This window comes from Ylistrum balloti, unplaced genomic scaffold (genome assembly GCF_031769215.1).
Source record: "Ylistrum balloti isolate Yb309-2 unplaced genomic scaffold, AGI_CSIRO_Ybal_v1 Utg370242, whole genome shotgun sequence".
Lineage (NCBI taxonomy): Eukaryota > Metazoa > Mollusca > Bivalvia > Pectinida > Pectinidae > Ylistrum > Ylistrum balloti.
In genome coordinates, this window is record NW_026782196.1 from 211,206 (window position 1) to 235,654 (window position 24,449).

Genomic DNA, 24,449 nt, shown 5'->3' on the forward strand with positions numbered 1-24,449 from the left:
ACAATGCCATATAGACATTTAAATTCAGCATCCCAAACTGGGCACATAGATGGGAATAGGTCATTATCCCCACAACACTTGTTTTGTTCGAGGGATATACAAGCTGTTAATTTACCTGTAAGATTAATCCTGCATAAACTTTGATGTTCGAGTCTTTAACAAGTTGACTATAGCGGGCAGAACAAGAGTTTTATGTACATGGTGTTTTGACTTACTGATGCAAACTTTGATTTTTATTTGAAAAACAAGAACAGAGATCTTTTAAATTAATCAATATACAATATACGCCTGAAGCTAGTACTCTCCATTATGTGTAAATAGTTGCTCGAAACGTGTCGTAATATTAATTATCATGAATAAATTTCAATATTTATTTTGATTGATATACATTTAGGAATATCTGGTTCGTTTGGAGAATGCTTCAAGAAATGTATCTATATACAATAATGTTCCAAAGTGTTTTAGACACCCAAAATCTTTGTCTCGTACTTTGGTACCACTTATATTTGTGTCATGAAATCCAAAGACTACATACATGGACTAAAAATAGCAAGGATTCACTGTGTCCATACTCGGATCACTTAACTTTTATTTTATTTTCTTAGTGAAGATCTGAGTGGCTTTTTAAAATGTAGTAGTGTATACATGTTTGTTAGATGGTGACAAACAGCGGTGGCTTAACCACGGTGACAAGGATGAGCATGAATAATTCAAATCTGGCGCTGGAGACCGTGCTTTATTCCAGATGATTCCTGTCAAGTTGCAGTGCCTACATAATGATTGCTGTTCAGGTTTTTTCAGATGGGATGATATTATTTACAGTTGCTTTCACACTGATGATGTACCAATGTTTTTGCCTTGCTTCTACATTTTTTAAATGTTATTGAATGACCAGGTGGTTTTGGTGGTATCTGTCCTCTTCTACCACTCTGTAGAACAATATAAGACATTGGTATAGTCTCCTGGTTTAAAGTGTTGTGAAGATTCAGTTCTTGTAACATTTTGGTCATGCTTCCTTCCACCCTAGCTTTGTAGTCTTTTTTGATAAATCTTGCAAATCCTCTTTGTATGCTTTCTAATGTTGCTGTCTCTTTGGTTGTGTAGTGGTACAGGTGTTGTCAAAGTGCTCTTTCCATTTTGATCTTCTGAGATTTGGTTACTTAGCTATGGATTGGATGAAATTCTTTCCAAGATGTGGTCATTCTGTGTGTAGAATCGTCGCCCTTGCTTCTTGTACAAGTACCAAGAGTACAGCATATTTTTGGCGTGGAATCACATACCCCAGGTTGTTGCCTGTGTTTCCATGTTCTTTACAGTGCAAGTCATTTTAGGGTGTTATGTGGTCTTTCCCATTGTGAGCATTTGTCAGTAAAAAGCCTTTATACGGACTTAACTGGCTGTGGCTGGTCATTCATGTGGTATGGATATAATTGGGCCTAAGACTATTCCCTGTAGTGCTCCAGAGTCAACATTGACCATTTCCAGGTAGTCCTGCGGAATGATGAAAACAAGAAAGAACTGTTTAGGTTTCTAGCCCAAAGTTGCACTGAGTGTAATTCACAAGGCACAGTTATTATAACTACCACCGAACAAAGTGTCATCTCTTCTGTCAAGGATATGGACAAGCAGGGCCTTGAACCATGTTCACAGGAGGAGGCTGATACGCGAGTTGTCTTGCGCGCCAGGCATGCTGCCCTATGTGGTCATGAAAAAGTCACGATTCGTAGTGTTGAAACAGATGTGGCTGTTATTGCAACATCTTGTTTCTACTCGACCGGCCTTCAGGAATTGTGGCTGGCCTTTGGAACTGGACAGAAATTCAGATGGATTGCAATACATGAAATCGCAGCTCACCTTGGTCCAGCTAAATCCACAGGATTGTGTTTCTTCCATGCATTTACTGGATGTAACAATGTGTCCTTCTTTTTAAGCCGTGGAAAGATATCTGCGTGGCAAACGTGGGAGAGTTACCCTGAAGTAACAGATGCATTCGTGAAACTGTCAACGCAACCCAAAGAGGTTACACAGGATCTCATTGCTAGACTTGAGCGTTTCGTGGTTTTGTTGTACGACCGGACAAGTGCTTTGGAAGGGATAGATGAGGCTAGGATGTACTTGTTCCCTAAACGATGTCGAGAAATAGAAAACTTACCACCAACTTCAGCTGCCTTAAAGGAGCACATTCAACGGGCTGCTTATCAAGCAGGGTAAATCTGGGGACAGGCATTGGCCACCGATCAAACAGTCCCTTCCCCCTCAGACTGGGGCTGGAAGATGCAGGATGGCCGATGGACTCATGTATGAACAAGATTGCAACAAGCAGCCAAAGCCTGCTCCGAGTTGTTGTGTTGCCACTGCAAGTTGACTTGTAAAAGAAACTGCAAATGTTTCAAAGCCAACTTAAAGTGCACAACATTTTGCAGTTGTGACGGCCAGTGTTTTGAAGATTAGGACACATAGGCCAATTGCCATTCTGACTGGTACCACCTTGAGCACACTTTATAATGAGAAGACAGTCATCTTAATGATCTGCTTCAACTTAATACTCCCAACTGTTCTTGTGATTATTTTATCAATAGTCTATAAAATATGGTTAAAAATCGGTTACAGTGGTGGCCATCTTGAAATCCAAGATGGCGGACACAACAGTAGTTTCATATGATTCTCTGACCATGAAAACATGGGGGTAGCCATTGAAAATACGTGTGTATTTGCCTTAACAACGGAGTTATTGAGGAATACATACACCAGTTTGCCGCCATATTGAATTTCAAGATGGCCGCCACCAGGGGGCGTTTCTGAAGTGGTTCCTAATCGAAAATGACTTGTATTGAGATGCACTACCCACAAAAAAAGTTTCATGCTTTCCCCACATAGTGAAGTATTGTCTCCCGTAACCGCTGGACTAAGGTGTTCTTTATCCGCTGTCACAGATATTTGGTTACCCATCATGGATAGTTGGTCAGAATCCTTTCGACTGCATTGCTTAGAATATTTCCTCTTGCTTTCATTGTTTATCAGTTGTACATCTCATCACATGATATTTGGGGAGTTGTACTTGACCAACGTCCTCTAAGATGTTGATGAAGAATCCATGTTGAAAGCAGAGTTTGTGCATCTGAAGTTATCGATATGTATGATCTGGGTAAGAATTTAAAAAAAAAAATTTGTTAAACAGTATGTTCTTGTATTTCCTTTTTGTTTTCAATTGTTCCGTTATCTACTATGAAGATCCATGTATTAGCAGTCATCTGATACAGTAGGTTTATCTTTATAATGGCACTAACGAAGGCATGAACTGACAGTTTTAATATAACAAAAACAAAATAAGGGGTTTAAATTCTATAATTACTTTGTCTTTTTTGTTATGCTTGGCAAATATTGTCAATTTGGACCAGCAACTTGTTTCCTCATTCAATTATTGTAAAGATTTCATCATGTTTACACTTGCTTAGTCACTTAGGATAACTGATACTGAAATGGTTTGTTCTCTGAAATATTATATTTCAACCTTGTCTCTCCTTGGGCTACCTACATGTATAGGCATATTTCTGTCTGGGAAATTAAGGCACAAAATACCAAACTATGTACATATAAACACAAACTGTGTTGACTGTGACTGATAGAGGCATACAGCATGCACTATTTCCGCCAAATGTGAATGGAGGATGATAACATTGTCAAGGGTGATAGTTCTATAAACAATCTACCACAAAGATTTCCTAAGGAGTGTGAATCATCATGAAATATACTACATATCTAGTCAAAAGTTTGAGGCGACATGACCTAATCATTTACCTGTTCCACACTTTTGAATGATGCTGTCATTGAACACTTCTGTACCATCATCTTCAATTCACGATGTATCATCAATTCATTTGTCACCATTTCAAATTAAAATATTACGAGGTATAAAATGGAACTACATTGGAGCTGAAGAGACAAAAGTTGACAACTATTTTCTTTAAGTACCTTTAATGTCAACAAATGGATTACAATTTATACACCAATGGATTAAATGTTAAACTTATAATATAACTACATCGTATCCCACAGAATTACCTTAGCAAAAGAGTCTAGTTAGAATGGTGTATCAACTACTATCTCTTGTAAGAAACTCATTCTAGAGAAATAATCCCAAAGACGATGATTGTCAAGTGAAAAAATGGTAAGGAATCATACAATTACATTACTCAGAGAGATGGGGTTGGGGGTAAGGATGACAAGGTGGTGGTGTGGGGGAGGGGTGGAGTGGGGTGGGTTGGGTTTAGGATGACAAGGGGGTGGGGTGAGGATGGGTGGAGGGGGTTAGAATGACAAGGGGGTGGGGTGGGGAAAGTTAAGGATGACAAGGGGTTGGCGTGAGGATGGGTGGAGGGAAGGATGGGTGGAGGGGGTTAGAATGACAAGGGGATGAGGTGGAAGAGGTTAGGATGACAAGGTAGTGGTGTAGGGGTGAGGTGGATGGGGGTGAGGATGGGTGGAGGGGGTTAGAATGACAAGGGGATGGGTTGGAGGAGGTTAGGGTGACAAGGTGGGGATGGGTGGGGGAGGTTGGGGTGACAGGTGGGGAGGGGTGGGGGAGGTTAGGATGACAAGGTAGTGGTGTAGGAGTGAGGTAGAGGGGTGGGGGGTTGAGGATGGGTGGAGTTGGTTAGAATGACAAGGGGATGGGGTCGAGGAGGTTAGGATGACAAGGTAGTGGTGTTGGAGTGAGGTGGAGGGGGTTGGGTTAGGATGACAAGGGGGTGGGGTGAGGATGGGTGGAGGAGGTTAGGATGACATGGTGGTGGTAAGGGTTATTTATAATAACGGAATCAACATTCTTATTAAGTGACACTTTATAATTCATTACGAAAAAGAACAAATTTCCAGAACAATGGCAACTGACAGTGTTATGTTATTTCTTTAATACACAAAATACTAAAAATCAATCTCTCAATGGAGGAAGAAAACACTTGGGCTTTGTGGATCATATACCTGTTGTCTACATGAATGACTCAACAAAACATGTATACACTCAATGTACAGGAATTACTGAACAAACCAGTATTTACACACACAAAGTACATCAATGACTTTTTCAAATATTGCAAGACTTATTACCACGTTTTGTGTAACAAAATAATGATAACAGTCATTTTCAATTTATTTACTCTTTGTCTTTTATATATTAAGATATGTGACCTTGAAAATTGTGACCTTGAAAGTAGGTCATTGTAAATAGGGTGTAAGTATCTATGTGTCAGTAGCTCTTGAGCCCTGGTGATAAGTGGGGCAACAACTCAATGATGGACTTTATAATAAAGTTAACTGATAAATGATGGACTTTATAATAAAGTTAACTGATAAATGATGGACATTATAAAGAAGTTTACTGATTAACATTGTCTTTCTAACGCAGTCTTCAGTCTGGTTCTAGTGTATGATACTGTAAGGCAGTTTCTCATTTAAACTCAGTCTATCTATGTCGGTGACTTGAGGATCATCCATTTGTTCATTCAACTTTTTCTCCACAACATAATCATCTATGTCAGAAATAGGTGCTGAAACAAAAGAAAATGTGAAATATTCTTAATATCTCTATCAATCTATGATGCACCTTGTTTGTAACATGGAGGCTCTTTCTTAAGTTCAATCCAAATTTATAAAGGCAGATAAACTCTGCTCCATTTTAATTGAACTGAAGCAAAGATAATTAGTTGACTTGATAATTTAAATTGAACAGAAGGGAAGATAATATAATTGATTGATGATTTTTGAAGAGCGTTGTCAGTACAGTTTTGTGTGATATCTATACTTGTACATCAGCCAACCTCAAAACAATTAGGTGATGACAGGACATCATTAGATTATAAGGCTTATTAGACCTCATACAATAGGTGAGCTAAAAACTTCAATATATTCAGATATTTAAAAATAATAAAGACATTACCAGACAAGTATTGTCATACAAACATTCTGATACATATGTACAAAGTAATATAAGAAAAATGAGTAATTAAATAAATCCCAACACCATCACAACAACCTTATCAATAATTATAGGCTTTCTAACATGTTATTTTAACAAGTTATCCCCCCTTAGTAACTTTACTCTGTTATTTTAACTTTTTCTAATATTGATGACTATAGTCTTGTTTGAGCATTATTTTTGGCTATTCAGTTCAGATACCTCCAGAACTAATTACTTATGATGAAAGAATTTTTTTCAACAGATGTTCATAGTTTATTTATAACTTAATAAACACTAACAAAGATATGCAGGTCTTACTGAGAAATAGATATATGTGACATATGCATGAATGTATTCAACATGGCTACAATTTTCGACAGGGAATTCAAAATCTGAGACCTTGGGATATATGACACATTGTGTTAACATGATAACACAACAGAAAAAGAAAAACAATTTTTGACTCGTGCTCTATCTGGGCCTCAAACTCACAATCTATGGCATCAAATTGACTAGCCAGGAACTTCAACAACTGCTTAACCAACTACACCAACCGACATCCACAAAAAAGGATGCTTGGAAGTTGTAAAGATAGACAACTGGAGATTCTTGTCTATTATTTGATATGAACATAAGTATACTGATAAATACTGATTTGTTCTGTTAACCTTCTAAATTAAAATTTCTTTAATGTTATATATCATTATCTGATATTATTGATTCTGTCTCTACTTTGTGCAATACAAATGTGATTTATAATCAGCCATTTCTGTCTTTAAGGAGTCTTTATCAATTTTGAAAATACAGATTGGTTATTCTTAATTTTAGTGCAGAAGAATATAACAGAGAAGATATCATTGTTATTATAAGGAAACCTTCATCAGTTTAAATGACTGAAGTTTAGATAACTTGTTCTCATAAGTAAGTATCACCAGGCCTATTCTTATTTCCTGTCTGGAAACAAAACACATCATTATGAAATAAACGCTGGGAAGAAAAAATTAAAACTGAGCATGCTGAAGGTGATTTTAAAATCCTTAGAATCAACGTCAACCAAACTAAAGTGGCAATTCAAGTGTGGTTGAGAAAACTGAGGAAAGTCCATTCAACAGCCCAAACACATACTTACATAGAGACTTGGAGTTTAGCTCTGTCCTGGAGAGGGACGTGTAGGAGTGTTACTTATCATCATAAAAATTTACTTTTTAATATGAAAGCATTTCAATATTTCATTTACTTTCTAAAAACAGAGGATGAAGAAAAATTTGTGTTTACAACAGAAGCATCACACAAAGAATATGGAACAAAAAAAGACGGGAATTAACACAAGACAATGCTTTTGAGATTTTTCACAAAAAAAGGATTGAGTGTGAAGTTTGGACTAATCACTGGAATTTAGAGATCAAGAATTCAACAGAAGTGACACCTGTATCAGCTCAGGTGAAAGAGATTAAAACTTATACCACCATTAATGTAACAATGAGCTGTCTGTTGCAGTATTTTGAAAATGTTTGATATCAAACAGTTAAGTCTTGAACACTTGACATTTTTTATGAGCTCATACTTAAATTTGAGCTTACACTTCTAACAAGTCAAGCACACATATATTTATGGATATATTTTGGGCTTGAAAGTCACACTGGTCGATGACAAGTATGCAGATAACTCACCTTTCCTCACTATCTGTATTGTCTGCTGACTGGTCCAGGACTTCCTTCTGTAACCAAATATATAGGTCAAGGTCACATAAAAAGGTCAAGGTCACATAAAAAGAGATCCTACAAGGAATCTTGATGCCCACTACCAATATTGTTTGATCTTCTTATTCTCTGAAACTTTTAAAATGTTTTTACCCTTTATTTTCTATATATTTCTCTTATTTGCTTTTAATTTCAGAAATCTGAGAATTCCTCTTCACAAACAGTGATAAGAATCTTTAACTGCCAAATCAAATATGGTTTCTTGTTTTTGCTTTGTACAACTAGGGACCAATGAGAACCTACATATGAAATTAAAAAAAAAACATCCTTCCAATACCTTCTCAAAAGATAATCAGCATAAACAACGGCTGTTTCTTTGATCAGTCCGAGAATCAACATGCACAACCAAGGATATTGGGGAATCTACATATCAAATTTGAGAAAGATCCATCCAGTACTTCTCAAGAAATAGCAATAACAAAAATTGTTAAAAGAGGAATGGTGGACGGATAAAAAACAATGGACACTGTAATTTGTTGTTTGTGAGACACCTAGTATTAATGCAGGCAGCTCTGTTTCAGTGAAAAGGGAAGTAACTCCTCGACTTTCTTAGTTATCAAGGTACACATTACTTATAAATCTTAAATACAACTTAATATGGGTTTGTCAATGCTTCATTTTATTTTAGACTTAGTTTTTTCATATTATAGATTGAAGATGAATCAGGACATTACTCAAAGACAGAACAGGATTAACCTCTGACAATATTACAGAAATATAGACACATCTGATAATATTACAGAAATATAGACACATCCTTAACCTAAGGACTTCCATGAAGCTTTATTATCAAATCCCTTATGATAATTAATATAAAGATTGAGAATGTAAAAACATGTGATATTATCTTCCTTGTGTGATAGGAAGAGGTAATGATAAACGCACAGTCCCAGCTGGTGTGTGAACTTGTAACCTGATGCTGGTGACCTGAAATATCATTTTCTACACAGGTACATACCTTACTGGGTTGACTGAAACCTGGAGTAGGGCCTACTAGATGAAGGTCTGCCTTCTTTAGGGGTCTACCTATTCCTCGTAATATATCTGACTGTAATAACAAAACATAACACATATGAAATTTAAACAAGTCAGTCACACCATACAACAGGTAAGTCAGTCACACCTGTATATACAACAGGTAAGTCAGTCACACCTGTATATACAACAGGTAAGTCAGTCACACCTGTATATACAAAAGGTAAGTCAGTCACACCATACAACAGGTAAGTCAGTCACACCATACAACAGGTAAGTCAGTCACACCTGTATATACAACAGGTAAGTCAGTCACACCTGTATATACAACAGGTAAGTCAGTCACACCTGTATATACAACAGGTAAGTCAGTCACACCTGTATATACAACAGGTAAGTCAGTCACTCTTGTATATACAGCAGGTAGATCAGTCATACATGTATATACAACATGTAAGTCAGTCACACCATACAACAGGTAAGTCAGTCACACCATACAACAGGTGAGTCAGACACATCTGTATATACCACAGGTAAGTCACCCACTCCTGTTTATACAACAGGTAAGTCACTCACACATGTAAATACAACAGGTAGGTCAGTCACACCTGTATATACAACAGGTAGGTCAGTCACACCTGTATTTACAACAGGTAAGTCAGTCACACTATACAACAGGTAAGTCAGTCACACCTGTATATACAAAAGGCAAGTCAGTCACACTTGTATATACAGCAGGTAAGTCAGTCACACCTGTATATACAACAGGTAAGTCAGTCACACCTGTATATACAACAGGTAAGTCAGTCACACCTGTATATACAACAGGTAAGTCGGTCACACATGTATATACAAAAGGTAAGTCAGTCACAACAGCTGATTAAATCTCATCTTACGTTGTTAACATTTGTCTTAAGATCTTCATACATTACACAATTTCATATTGATAAAGGATCTTTGTTTCAAATTGGTGACTGCTTTTGGAAAAATATTCCTAAAAACAATTATGCATTGCTAACTTAACAGAACGTTTTTGTGTAATGGGGTGGTTTCAACAACAGAATTAGAATGATAATCCTTTAACAAAGCATACTTTCTCCTCTGAGGTCAAATCCGCCTCATACAATGGTCTCCATTTTTTAAGTGTCTTCTTGGTGACAAATGTGAGCATGAAAATGGTGAAAGCGCAGGCATAATAAAATTGTAATGAATCCACACTGGTGTGATGTCACAAACTTAATCATTGTGAATCCACACTGGTGTGATGTCACAAACTTAATATTCTAAATCAAGTGTGGTTTATTGATAAAATACAGAAACTATACATGTACATCAAAACATTCTACATGCAGGATAATCATTGAACTTAACAACTTCAAATAAATAACAATGTATTGGTATTGAGAGAAGATAATATTGAAACAGATGTATCTCATAGTCAATAAAGATGTTTATAGAATACAAAATATCTTTAGAATTTGAAATGTTTTCCAGAAAATGTTTATAAAATAATAAAATGACTAGTGACAATTTCTATTGCTTAGTTTGCTAGTATAACTTGTGACAATGACAAAGATGATAAAAAAAATTTCTTGAAAAATAAGAACAATTTTTAGAAATCTACTACAATCTAACTAACTACATACATCAAGGCAGTGACGACATTAATTACTACATACATGTACTAATTAATGATTAAATTGGGATTAGGAAAAAAGTACATCCCAAAAATGAAAAATTAAAAAAAAAATTGCATATTTTTGTTACATTCAAACAAAATTTGGCATAATTATTGTAGGTATAGACAAGAGTACATGTATCCTTTATTACTAACATTGATACATTTTTACCTTCATCCTTTATTACTAACAATGTTACATTTTTACCTGTATCCTTTATTACTAACAATGTTACATTTTTACATTTATTACTAACAATGATACATTTTTAAATTTCTGACCTGTCCTGTTAAATATCATTCCCTGTACTGTAAAATCATTCAGTTTCATGGGACTCAATTTTTTAAGATTTTCAAAAAATACTTTTTCAGGGACACTTGACAACATGGATAAATATAGTTCAGTAAATCTACTTATACTTACTTAACAGTCCATAGGAATTTGTGGGTTAACAGCAGCCACAAAATCAATGAAAATAAATCTCCCAAGAAAATTATTGAGTTCACAGTACTATCATGGTAATTATAGGTACCAGTTAATTCATTAACCTTGTTTGTCAGGGCCGAAAACCATGAAAGCAACAAAAAACAGAAAATAATCATACTACACTGTCTAACAAGAAGACTAAGATATATTATATCTGAAAAAATAAAATAAAGAAAATAAATTCAAAGAAATAAAATTCATGAAATAGTTGATATCTTAAGAAAACTTTTAATGTGCTTTCAAATAACAGTCTTATAATGTGGCCATGGAATTAGATTAGTACATAGGTTGTGCTTGGTAAGGAAACAAAAATGAATGTATGTGAGGTGATATACCACCGCGCAGACCTCAACTTCACGTTTCATCTCGGCCTTGTCCTGTTGCTGTCGTTGCAACCTCAGTTCGAGCTGGACTTTTTTTGTGTGCCTCTTATGCTGACGTATTTCTTCTAATAATTTGTGTTCCAGTGCATTTCTCTTCATCCGATTTCTCTCGAACACCTTGTCAAGTTATATATTTACTAATAGGGTTGATAACATCTGGATTAAGTTTATTAAAAGTTTGACCAATACAGTGACCATGACTAATTCACAGTCAATGTTGTTGTGTTTGCCCTCCTTTTCCAGATTTCACAATAATTCCTTTTTAATACAGATCAGAATCATATATCAAAACAAATTCTTACATCATTAATTTGTTTATAGGGGAGGGGGAGGGGGAGGAGGCAAGAGGGTGAGATAAAAAAAGAATAAGGGCTACAAGATTACATTTTTCATGAAAAATTGAACTCTGGAAATTTAATGTTTAAGTTCATTGAGCGGAGAAGGCTCTGACATATGATAAGAAAACATAACTCCTTCAAGTTTGCCAGGTTTAACCTCCAAACCTTTTATATAAAAAAATTATTCAACTATATGTGAGCAGTAACCCTGTATGACCTTGTGATGTTGATGACCATGGTGACCTTTTATGACCTTGAAGAATTGATAACTGTTGTGAACCTGTATGACGTCGTGGTGTTGACGAATGTTTTGACCCTGTTTTACCTTGTGTTACAAGCAGTCACCTTTTATGACATTGTTATGTCGTTGACGACTATTGTGACCGGTTACGACCAGGTCAAGATGTATGACCTTGTGATGTTCATTATTATTGTTAACCTGATTAACTTTGTGGAGCTGGTGACTGTTGTGACCTTGTATGACCTTGTGGTGTTGATAACCTGTAAACCTATTTGACCTTGTGGTGTTTTGCCATGAAGATTTAACTTACTTGTGCATATTAGATAGATATAATTTCATAAGTAATGTTTTGATGGCATTGCCGTTTCATTACCACACATAACACTAACAATCAATATCACACACAATTCTACATTATATTCCGGCTTCAACAAATTCACCAAATAATACCCCTAGACAGACATGCAGTAGTTTATCATGCAAACAAATTCAGCCCAAATCACCAGGCAGTGTACATGATGAAATGATAAGCAGAATTATTATATTTAACTTCTGTTTTAATCAATAAATGATTTACTGAATCCAATGTTTTGATTCAGTCAAATCAATTACAGCCATTTTAAACACTAAGTACCATTACAATACAGTATTGTATCAATATTCTACATAGTTTTTGATATATAAAGATTTATATTGATTTTTAAGTTTGATTTATATATATATATCAGTATTTCAACATTGCTTTCTACAGTAAACTTTCTACTTCGGTTGTATATATTTTTGGTACTGGGTGACCCCTAAATGACTTGTGACCCTTGACTTACCTCTTCTCGATGTCTCTCTTCATTCTGCCTTTGGTGGACTTGTTTCTGCTGTAAGACTTTCTCTAGCCTTGCTGCTGCTTCCATATCCTGGTTTCCTACAAGAATCATCTGCATGAAAATCTTATTTCTACGCATCAATCCTAATTTCTAAGCATCAATACTAATTTCTAAGCATCGATCCTAATTTCCGTGCATCAATCCTAATTTCCGTGCATCAATCCAAATTTCTAAGCATCAATCCTAATTTCTAAGCATCAATCCTCATTTCTAAGCATCAATCCTAATTTCTAAGCATCAATCCTCATTTCTAAGCATCAATCCTAATTTATACACATCAATCCTAATTTTTAAGCATCAATCCTAACTAATTTCTTAGTATCACTCCTAATGTCCTAGTATCAGTCCAACATTTCCTAAATACCTGTAGATAAAGGTGTAGAAGGTGTCTGTTCCTCTTCTGATCTCTGATCCTTAATCTTCCCTATAAAATGATCTTCTACCAAACTATCATCACCTTCAAGAGTGTCATCATCTTCATCCTTCATTTCTTTTTGCTCACCTTGTCGCTTGAGATTCAATCTGTTTAACTCTGTTGAGTAATCATTTTATAGAAATAAAATACAGTATTAACTAACTAGGGGCCTACTGATACACAGGTGTGGTCAGACAGGAACAGTAAGACAGGTACTACTAAAGTACTGACACACACCAGACTCTACTGATACACAGGTGTTGTCAGACAGGAACAGTAAGACAGGTGTGACTAGAATACTGACACACATCAGACTCTACTGATACACAGGTGTGGTCAGACAGGAACAGTAAGACAGGTGTGACTAGAGTACAGACACACACCAGACTCTACTGATACACAAGTGTGGTCAGACAGAAACAGTAAGACAAGTGTGACTAGAGTACTGACACACATCAGACTCTACTGATACACAGGTGTAGTCAGACAGGAACAATAAGACAGGTACTACTAAAGTACTGACACACACCAGACTCTACTGATACACAGGTGTGGTCAGACAGGAACAGTAAGACAGGTGTGACTAGAATGCTGACACACATCAGACTCTACTGATACACAGGTGTGGTCAGACAGGAACAATAAGACAGGTACTACTATAGTACTGACACACATCAGACTCTACTGATACACAGGTGTGGTCAGACAGGAACAGTAAGACAGGTGTGACTAGAGTGCTGAAACACATCAGACTCTGCTGATACACAGGTGTGGTCAGACAGGAACAGTAAGACAGGTACTACTATAGTACTGACACACATCAGACTCTACTGATACACAGGTGTGGTCAGACAGGAACAGTAAGACAGGTGTGACTAGAGTACTGACACACATCAGACTCTACTGATACACAGGTGTAGTCAGACAGGAACAGTAAGACAGGTGTGACTAGAATGCTGACACACATCAGACTCTACTGATACACAGGTGTGGTCAGACAGGAACAATAAGACAGGTACTACTATAGTACTGACACACATCAGACTCTACTGATACACAGGTGTAGTCAGACAAGAACAGTAAGACACGTACTAACCTGAGTACTGACAGAGACTCAAATCCTGATTGTTACATCAATATTGTATTTTTGTTGTTTCAGAGACACAATAATTTGCCAATGGCATTTAACCTTCACCTTTGACCTGGTGACCACAACATGTAGTCCAATGACTTCTCATTTAATTTCAAATAATTTTGCTTTATTATGTTATAACAAAAAATGTATCATTTCAGTATTTCAAATTAGACCTTGATCTTTAGTCTGAAATATTTGTAAATGTATTCAAATTTGATTTCAAATAATAATGCTTTATACTTTATACTGTATGATTTCAGTCAACAATGCTTCATAATGTCATAAAAAACATCTGCCAATAAAATATTTCCCATATCGACTTCAGTGTAGTTAGAAAGGTATGGATAGATAGATTTAGTTAGCTATGTGTATTTCAATATGTATACTTAAGACAAGTGATGTCAAACAGGTATATTCTGAGGGAGAAATTTTGACAGGTAGGTTTTGGTATTTAAAAAAGTATAGGTAGACAGGTAGAATAAGACAGGTGTACTAAGATATCAGACAAGAAATAGCTGGTGTAGTGGTTAAGGTATTGATACAAAGTCAATGGTGTTTTTGATCTGAAAAGAGATGCTGGTATTGTTTCAAACTTACCTTCCCTGAAGTCTAAGCTTGGCTGAGGAGCTGACGGAGGTGAAGGTGCTTTTTTCTTTGTCTTTGGTCTATGTAGATAAATACATATACAAAGCCACCTGTGTAGACTGACATCAGTGTAAAGTATATCTATAGGCCAAACCTATTTGAATTTACTAACATATGTTTTTGATCACGATTTCCCCAACCTTGTTGTTTTCTTCATGACATACAATAATATGTAAGAAGATCATATTCAAACATGCAATTCAATATATACATAAATTATTTCTCAATCAAGAACTGTTCCCTGTACTTAACCTACCCATACATAAATTGTTTGGTAGTCTAAGGATTACAAGTGAGTGATATTTACTCAAGACTGAATTCATGTATTGGCAACTCTTAGTTTATTGTCTTTTTTATACAGAGTTATCTGCTCTTGTCAGCAGGTATTGATTGTTATTTGTGTAGAAAAATGTTTTCTCAGTCATAATGTTATTTATTTTTGCAAACAAATGACATATCAATGCACGCCTGTTCACAAGAGCAGATAACTCTGTATAAGAAAAGAAAGAATATGATTGACGAAGTACTAAAGCTTTAATGATAAATATGTCCAGGCCATTAGCATTGGTTTAGTGTATATTTGATTTTTATACTTCTACTTTTATAATTGCTATTTCTGGACAAGTGTGAACCTGTAGGTAGATCTTTTTTTTTCAAATTTCATATGTACCGATATGTCCCCTAGTTCCCTTAAAGTAATCTTTCAAATTTTGAGAGTAATCTGAAAACAAAACGGATGACAGGTGGCCATTATGAATTTTACTATGAAAGTTTATTATTGCTTTTTCCTGTGAACAACTGAATGGATCTTTCCCTTGCAGTGCCCTTTTCATTTTAAGTATCATCAGTAAAGCAAATGACCTGAGGAGGCCATCTTGGATTTTGAGAATTGAAGTTTGTTTCCACATGGTATTTTAGGTGAGGTGATCAGTCTGATGTTGGATTTATAACGGTCACTGAAATTCTTATATGAAATAAACAAAAGCAAGCACACTCTACAAGTTCAGAAAATAGGAAAATAAAGAATAAATGTGATTTTCAAACCATTGTATAATATATATTTAGTAGTTGTTATCGTCAACACAGGCTCTTTTATACAGAGAGACAAAGTCACAGGAGGAGGGTAGATATATTTATTCAAATGTAAACATCTAAAGCATGCAACAGCAAATCACAAACAAGAACATGCAACAGCCAATCACAAACAAGAACATGCAACAGCCAATCACAAACAAGCAAAGTAAGAACCAAGCAATAAATCAGTGGAAAGAGAAAAAAATACACTTAAAAACGAAGCTACCTGGTTGTTTAAACAAAAGAAATTTCAAATATTTTGAGAAACTTCCAGAAAACGAAAGACCACCATATATGTGACTGTGTTGGTGTTTTTTCAAATGATTTGTTTGTATAGCTCTTTGGCAAAGACAATCCTGAACATCACCTGTAACATTAAGCATGGTGTCCACTGAACTTCATCACTTTTAACAATCAAGTAGACACTTTTTTACAAATGTTCTATAAAACTTTTCAGTTTTGAACCAGTCTACCAAATTAGTAATGGTATTGAAATTTGAAAACATTTCAAGAATGCCAATTAAAATGTCACAAGTACACAAGTACTTATATGTCTTTTTAATACATTCATGAACCATTCAGCTGTGAAAATCTAGATGAAAAGGTTAAATTTCACTGACAGGAAAAAATAAAAAGGAACATATGATACTGATTTCACAGCAAGCAGCCAGGTAACTGTACCACAATTGAATGAGAAGTGAAAGGGAGTGATTACATACATATATTGTATATTGGATTACATTTACAAATGGTTCCTTAAAGATAGATAAGCATATACATATACATGCATAATCAAGTGACACATTCAATTAAGTGTGAAACAAATGCATATCAGACACCAAGGAAAGGTGATAGTCCATAACATTTTCAAAATTACTACTAGAACAGTACAGTGCAGTGTTATCAAAACTGTACCTCTATTTTATTTTCTTGAACAGTACTAAAATAAAATTGGTGAGGACATTCTGTACTTTAAATACATGTATATGTCTATAAAGTGGTGTATGTATCTTTTTACTATTTTCTTTTATGTAATTATGAATCACTGCCATTTTATCCAAACTCTACAGCCAGATAGTTTCACTTGATATGTAATCAATGACTGCCCCAGCTACTATGAAAACCAGAATCTGATTAGGTGTTGAACACTATGGGGTAAATATGAACCAAATCTGTTGAGAAGTTCATAACATATGACACTGTGACGTAACAAAATGGGAGAAAGTATGTGTGGAAAACATTATGTAAACACAAAACCACTAACTAAATCAATTATCTTCATATCCTGTAAACTTCACATCAATTTTGACATTTTTATGATGAAATTCATAAAAATTGAAATTGTATAGATAAAATGTCAGAATTTAGCAATTAAGATAAATAAAAAAAAAAAATTTTGTTAAAAGTTAATAAGACACACACAGGAAATGTTTTTCTCCAAACCTGAGATACACTCCTGTAATAAGCTGGGGTTTCATGGAAATCAGGAAGAAAGAAAAGGGACAGGTAGATTTAGACAACACCAGTAAGTAGAAAAACATAATCATTGTTGACAGCATGCCTAGTTACTTAGAACTACAGTTTAGATAAAACATGTACATGATCTCACTAGACATGTTTTATCAAACAAAGAATGGCCAGAAATAAATTTAATAACATTTCATAACATTTTCAAATAATTTTGAATTTAAAAAAATTTTTTTTTTTGGAATTTTTGAAAAAAAATACCTCGCACAAAAAATAATGGGATATACAAAAAACATGATTAATGTTACTATGGCAGAATCTCAAGTCGTGAGGCTTTGGGCAAGGATTTTCAGGTTCAGCAATTAATAAAATAATTTAGGTAAAAGGTCATCCTCAGGTATAGACACCAAAGGTCATCCTCAGGTATAGACACCAAAGGTAATCCTCAGGTATAGACACCAAAGGTCATCCTCAGGTATAGACACCAAAGGTCATCCTCAGGTGTAGACACCGTAGGTAATCCTCAGGTATAGACACCAAAGGTAATCCTCAGGTATAGACACCAAAGGTCATCCTCAGGTATGGACACCAAAGGTCATCCTCAGGTATGGACACCATAGGTCATCCTAAGGTATAGACACCAAAGGTAATCCTCAGGTATAGACACCAAAGGTCATCCTCAGGTATAGACACCAAAGGTCATCCTCAGGTATAGACACAAAAGGTCATCCTCAGGTATAGACACAAAAGGTCATCCTCAGGTATAGACACAAAAGGTCATCCTCAGGTATAGACACCAAAGGTCATCCTCAGGTATAGACACCAAAGGTCATCCTCAGGTATAGACACCAAAGGTCATCCTCAGGTATAGACAACAAAAGTTGTAAGATATGCAATTGATAAACATTAAGAACATGCAAAAGCATTATCCATCAGTCATGCTTAACTACAGCATCAGGTGTTCTCTATAGAACTGAATGTCTGATTATAATTACCATTGTAGTGATGATCATGCTGATCTAACACTGCTACAATAACAGCTGCCACTAATTAGCAGCAAACATCTCATGCATTAACATATAATCAATTTGATCATTTGAAATGTTTACTTATTGTGTCATTACTGGTTGTGAAATTACAGAGTTGTGAACTATCTCCGTCTAATTCTGAAAGCTACAGGCAGTTTTAAACATAATTGATCTCCCTATGATAAAGTAGATGTGTATTATCTCCCTTGAATAGATAGGGTCACCCATGTTAATGTTGTATTCATAGAGATCCGTCTTTATTTACCTAATTCACACAGCTATTTCATCACATGTAAATTAAAACAAGATTCTAACGAAAATGTGTCAAACCTTTTGTAAGTTGAGTTTTGAAATTATTCCAAAGAAATAATCTTGGTAAGAATTTTAATCAAACAACATGAAATTGACACTTAAGATTGAAAGAAGAAATAAATTATGAAAAGAATTATTGCAAATGAAAATTATCATAATTTATAAATTATAAATAACAAAAAACTGAATATGACTAGTTAGTTAAAATATCATTAATGTGGTGGGTTAGTACTCGAGCACCAAGAAAGAAAATTCTATCTTTTCAAAATATTTCCATGATATTTTCATCCTCTTCATCGTCGTTGTTACCATGATGGTTGTAACTGTCATACCTATGTGTGGTCTGTTCTATAGGCGGTGGAGGTGGTGGGACAAGGGAAGGGACTGCGGCCGGGGGTGGAGGTGGAGGTGGCACATCTTTCTTTTCCTTCATAACAACAGCATATGCAGGTTCTTCGTACTGCTGACCACTCACTGGGCCACTCTCCTGCTTTGGAGGTTCTGTTGGTGTCTGGGTACGAGTGTTGATTGCGGCAGATTGCACTATTTGCATTCCCTAAATAATATAGTACTTCAATCAGTGAGAAAGACATTCAAATATCTCTTAGCACGGTTTTTATAAAAATTTTAAATTGGTGTGATTTTCTTCACCACAAAATAAATTCACATCTTGTATGTTTTTATCATTACTGTATACTAGTAGGTAGATCTTGATGGAGAGTTACCAAGACAACACATCTTGCCAGTGAAAGAACTTAGGACAGATCATTTCTTTGTATTAAGGAGAACTGAAAATTCAGAATAAAATTTGATAATAATTTTGAAAGATCTGTGTCATATAACAGGGAAGAGTGTTCACTTTTTGTGGCATTTTCACAACCCCAAAAATAGCTCTGCAAACGTGGGCAATACCCCACAGCCTTATTATAAAGTTGGAAATGTGTGGTTGGGGTGAGTGGAAAGTTATCTCAAGAATGGGTTGTGTAGATCCATAGGCCCAACATCCCCAGTGAAAATGGTGATGACCGGTGATGTAGTTTTTGAGATAATAAGCGGTATGCAATTGTGGATGGACGGGCAGACAGACAGACGGACGGACAAATGGACGAATGCCGTGCGTGATCGCAATACCCCACACCCTTTCGGACTGTGGAATAAAAAGTACAAACATGTTTGCTTTATATTAAGTTTTTGATAGGTCTACTCACTGTCTTTTTTCTGATTACAAGATTGAGTTCCTTGCTGCTTTTAAGTGCTACAATGGCCTGGAATAAAGGAAAATGTTCAGTTTAACTGCTGACAAAGGTTACCACATCAACAGCCTAGTATCAAGCTGAATCAGATAACTAAATTTCTGTGATGGCAGAAAAATATCAAGTTGTTGATTTTATTCATAAGCACTACTTTCAAAGCTGTTTTGATTTGTTGACAAGAAAAATGCTTGTAAATATTTCACCTCGTTATGTGATACATTCAGGAAGCTTATGCCATTGACATCGAGGATCTGATCACCAACTTCTAGGCCGATCTGCTCACCCAAACTCTGTGGGCCCACCCGCTGGATATATATTCCTCGACCTTGGGGGCCACTTATAATCCTGAAATTGACAAAAAAAACTTGTGAATATCAAGTATTAGACCATCTGACTGCCAACGTTAATGTCATACATGAAAACAACATCAACTCTGTAATTTAATGGGTTTTTTATTACTATTTTTTCTTTTGAGTGATGGCGTGGCAAACAAACAATGATTCTGCTTTCACCATTGTGTACTTCCTGAGGTTCAAGTTGTATTATTTATTGCAGCGTTGTATGATCCAACTGGACTACAATGGTGCACTTACCTACATCCAAGAGAAGGACACGTACAGAGATTGGAAAACAGTGCATTTACCTACATCTAAGAAAAGGAGACATACAGAGATTGGCAAACAGTGCATTTACCTACATCCAAGAGAAGGAGACGTACGGAGATTGGCAAACAGTACACTTACCTACATCCAAGAGAAGGACACGTACAGAGATTGGCAAACAGTACACTTACCTACATCCAAGAGAAGGAGACGTACGGAGATTGGCAAACAGTACATTTACCTACATCTAAGAGAAGGACACGTACAGAGATTGGAAAACAGTGCATTTACCTACATCCAAGAGAAGGAGACATACAGAGATTGGCAAACAGTACACTTACCTACATCCAAGAGAAGGGGACGTACCGAGATTGGCAAACAGTGCATTTACCTACATCTAAGAGAAGGAGACATACAGAGATTGGCAAACAGTGCATTTACCTACATCTAAGAGAAGGAGACGTACGGAGATTGGCAAACAGTGCATTTACCTACATCCAAGAGAAGGACACGTACAGAGATTGGCAAACAGTACACTTACCTACATCCAAGAGAAGGAGACGTACGGAGATTGGCAAACAGTACATTTACCTTCATCCAAGAGAAGGACACGTACAGAGATTGGCAAACAGTACACTTACCTACATCCAAGAGAAGGAGACGTACCGAGATTGGCAAACAGTGCATTTATCTACATCCAAGAGAAGGAGACATACAGAGATTGGCAAACAGTACACTTACCTACATCCAAGAGAAGGAGACGTACGGAGATTGGCAAACAGTGCATTTACCTACATCTAAGAGAAGGAGACATACAGAGATTGGCAAACAGTGCATTTACCTACATCTAAGAGAAGGAGACATACAGAGATTGGCAAACAGTGCATTTACCTACATCCAAGAGAAGGAGACATACAGAGATTGGCAAACAGTGCATTTACCTACATCCAAGAGAAGGAGACGTACAGAGATTGGCAAACAGTACATTTACCTACATCCAAGAGAAGGAGACATACAGAGCATTTACCTACATCTAAGAGAAGGCGACATACAGAGATTGGCAAACAGTACACTTACCTACATCCAAGAGAAGGAGACGTACGGAGATTGACAAACAGTACACTTACCTACATCCAAGAGAAGGAGACGTACGGAGATTGGCAAACAGTTTGACAATTTCCCCTTTATCCTCAGGTTCTTGGCGATGCTGTGTCTTCATCTGTAAATGGAAAATAGAATATTTTGGAAATACTAGAGATCAATATTTGTATAAATTCTGTTTCACATAATACATACTATTTTTCCTACTCATGATTATAGCATCTAAAACAAAAACTAGAAAATATCTACACATAAGTATCATTTGAAGAAGTTGTCAAGTTTCATCTTTGACCCTATGACCTTAATTAATGACATTATTAAAATGCTAGAAGTAGAACATGATGTTATAATAATATGGAGTAAAAATGAACTGATCTGTTGAGAGGTTCTGAGATTGACATCGGGTGGGACAAAACTGAACAGGGACAGGGCAGACAAACATGGGTAACACTATCTTTTTACCCAGCTACGGACATAAAAACTTCTAAACAGTAAATATCATTATCTTTACCCAGGCAGGGACATAAAAACTTCTAAACAGTAAATATCATTATATTTAACCAGCCAGGGACATAAAACCTTCTGAACAGTAAATATGATTATCTTTACCCAGGCAGGGACATAAAACCTTCTGAACAGTAAATATGATTATCTTTACCCAGGCAGGGACATAAAACCTTCTGAACAGTAAATATGATTATCTTTACCCAGGCAGGGACATAAAACCTTCTGAACAGTAAATATGATTATCTTTACCCAGGCAGGGACATAAAACCTTCTGAACAGTAAATATGATTATCTTTAACCAGGCAGGGACATAAAACCTTCTGAACAGTAAATATGATTATCTTTACCCAGGCAGGGACATAAAACCTTCTGAACAGTAAATATGATTATCTTTACCCAGGCAGGGACATAAAACCTTCTGAACAGTAAATATGATTATCTTTAACCAGGCAGGGACATAAAACCTTCTGAACAGTAAATATGATTATCTTTACCCAGGCAGGGACATAAAACCTTCTGAACAGTAAATATGATTGCTTGAATGTCCTTCTGACTCTTTAGGTATTCTGCCTTAAACTTACTACACTTTTCTTCCGGTCACGTTTCTCTACATACTTCCATGTCAGTGTGTCTCCTTGTTTCCTAGCAACAGAAGACACAGATAATGATATGACCAGAGTATGTTTGATCAACTTCTGATAGACTTACACTCTCTCTGTTTTTATTATTCCCTGAATTAAATACCCAGCTTTAAAAAAGTTTGCTGGACTTAAATCACATGAAAATGAAAAACCGTTATTCTATATTACTCAGTACTGAAGCCATACCCCCACAACATCACCTGTATCAACTGCTGATTAATTTGGATTTCACAGAGAAATAATCACAATTGTAACATGGAGATCACACAGTACTAGGTATAGAGATCACACAGTTCTGGGTATAGAGATCACACAGTGCTAGGTATAGAGATCACACAGTGCTAGGTATAGAGATCACACAGTACTAGGTATAGAGATCACACAGTACTAGGTATAGAGATCACACAGTACTAGGTATAGAGATCACACAGTACTAGGTATAGAGATCACACAGTACTAGGTATAGAGATCACACAGTACTAGGTATAGAGATCACACACTACTAGGTATAGAGATCACACAGTACTAGGTATAGAGATCACACACTACTAGGTATAGAGATCACACAGTACTAGGTATAGAGATCACACAGTACTAGGTATAGAGATCACACACTACTAGGTATAGAGATCACACAGTACTAGGTATAGAGATCACACACTACTAGGTATAGAGATCACACGGTACTAGGTATAGAGATCACACAGTACTAGGTATACTTTAATACAGAGATCACACAGTACTGGGTATATTTCAATACAGAGTTCACACAGTCCTAGGTATACTTTAATACATAAAATCACACAGTTCTAGGTACAGAGATCATACAGTACTAGGTGTACTTTAACACATAGATCACGCAGTACTAGGTATACTTTAATACAGAGATCACACAGTACTAGGTATACTTTAACACATAGATCACGCAGTACTAGGTGTACTTTAACACAGAGATCATACAGTACTAGGTATACTTTAATACAGAGATCACACAGTACTAGGTGTACTTTAATACAGAGATCACACAGTACTAGGTATACTTTGATACAGAGATCACACAGTACTAGGTATACTTTAATACAGAGATCATACAGTACTAGGTATACTTTAATACAGAGACCACACAGTCCTAGGTGTACTTTAACACAGAGATCATACAGTACTAGGTATACTTTAATACAGAGACCACACAGTCCTAGGTGTACTTTAATACTGAGATCACACAGTACTAGGTATACTTTAATACAGAGATCACACAGTACTTGGTGTACTTTAATACAGAGATCACACAGTACTAGGTGTACTTTAATACAGAGATCACACAGTACTAGGTATACTTTGATACAGAGATCACACAGTACTAGGTATACTTTAACAAAGAGATCACACAGTACTAGGTGTACTTTAATACAGAGATCACACAGTACTAGGTATACTTTGATACAGAGATCACACAGTACTAGGTATACTTTAACACAGAGATCACATAGTACTAGGTAAACTTTGATAGAGATCACAAAGCACTTGAAGGTTTCTCTCCTACAAGTGGTTACTTGTATCAAGAAAGTAT

At 35.9% G+C, this 24,449-nt stretch overlaps 1 protein-coding gene across 1 annotated transcript in view; it reads right to left on the minus strand.

Moving 5' to 3' along the window:
- Positions 1-5,369: 5,369 nt before the first annotated feature.
- Positions 5,370-24,449, minus strand: part of LOC132552319 (membrane-associated guanylate kinase, WW and PDZ domain-containing protein 1-like) — a 28,396-nt gene continuing 9,316 nt past the window's right edge. Inside the window, exons 6-18 of the mRNA XM_060216481.1 lie at positions 22,820-22,880; positions 21,758-21,849; positions 20,232-20,373; positions 19,984-20,040; positions 19,108-19,331; positions 14,847-14,914; positions 13,064-13,231; positions 12,643-12,737; positions 11,192-11,356; positions 8,675-8,764; positions 7,627-7,673; positions 7,086-7,111; positions 5,370-5,546 (exon numbers count right to left, since the gene is read on the minus strand). Coding sequence (XP_060072464.1) covers positions 5,419-5,546; positions 7,086-7,111; positions 7,627-7,673; positions 8,675-8,764; positions 11,192-11,356; positions 12,643-12,737; positions 13,064-13,231; positions 14,847-14,914; positions 19,108-19,331; positions 19,984-20,040; positions 20,232-20,373; positions 21,758-21,849; positions 22,820-22,880 — 1,363 coding nt within the window. The 3' untranslated portion in view covers positions 5,370-5,418. The remainder of the gene's footprint in view (positions 5,547-7,085; positions 7,112-7,626; positions 7,674-8,674; positions 8,765-11,191; positions 11,357-12,642; positions 12,738-13,063; positions 13,232-14,846; positions 14,915-19,107; positions 19,332-19,983; positions 20,041-20,231; positions 20,374-21,757; positions 21,850-22,819; positions 22,881-24,449) is intronic.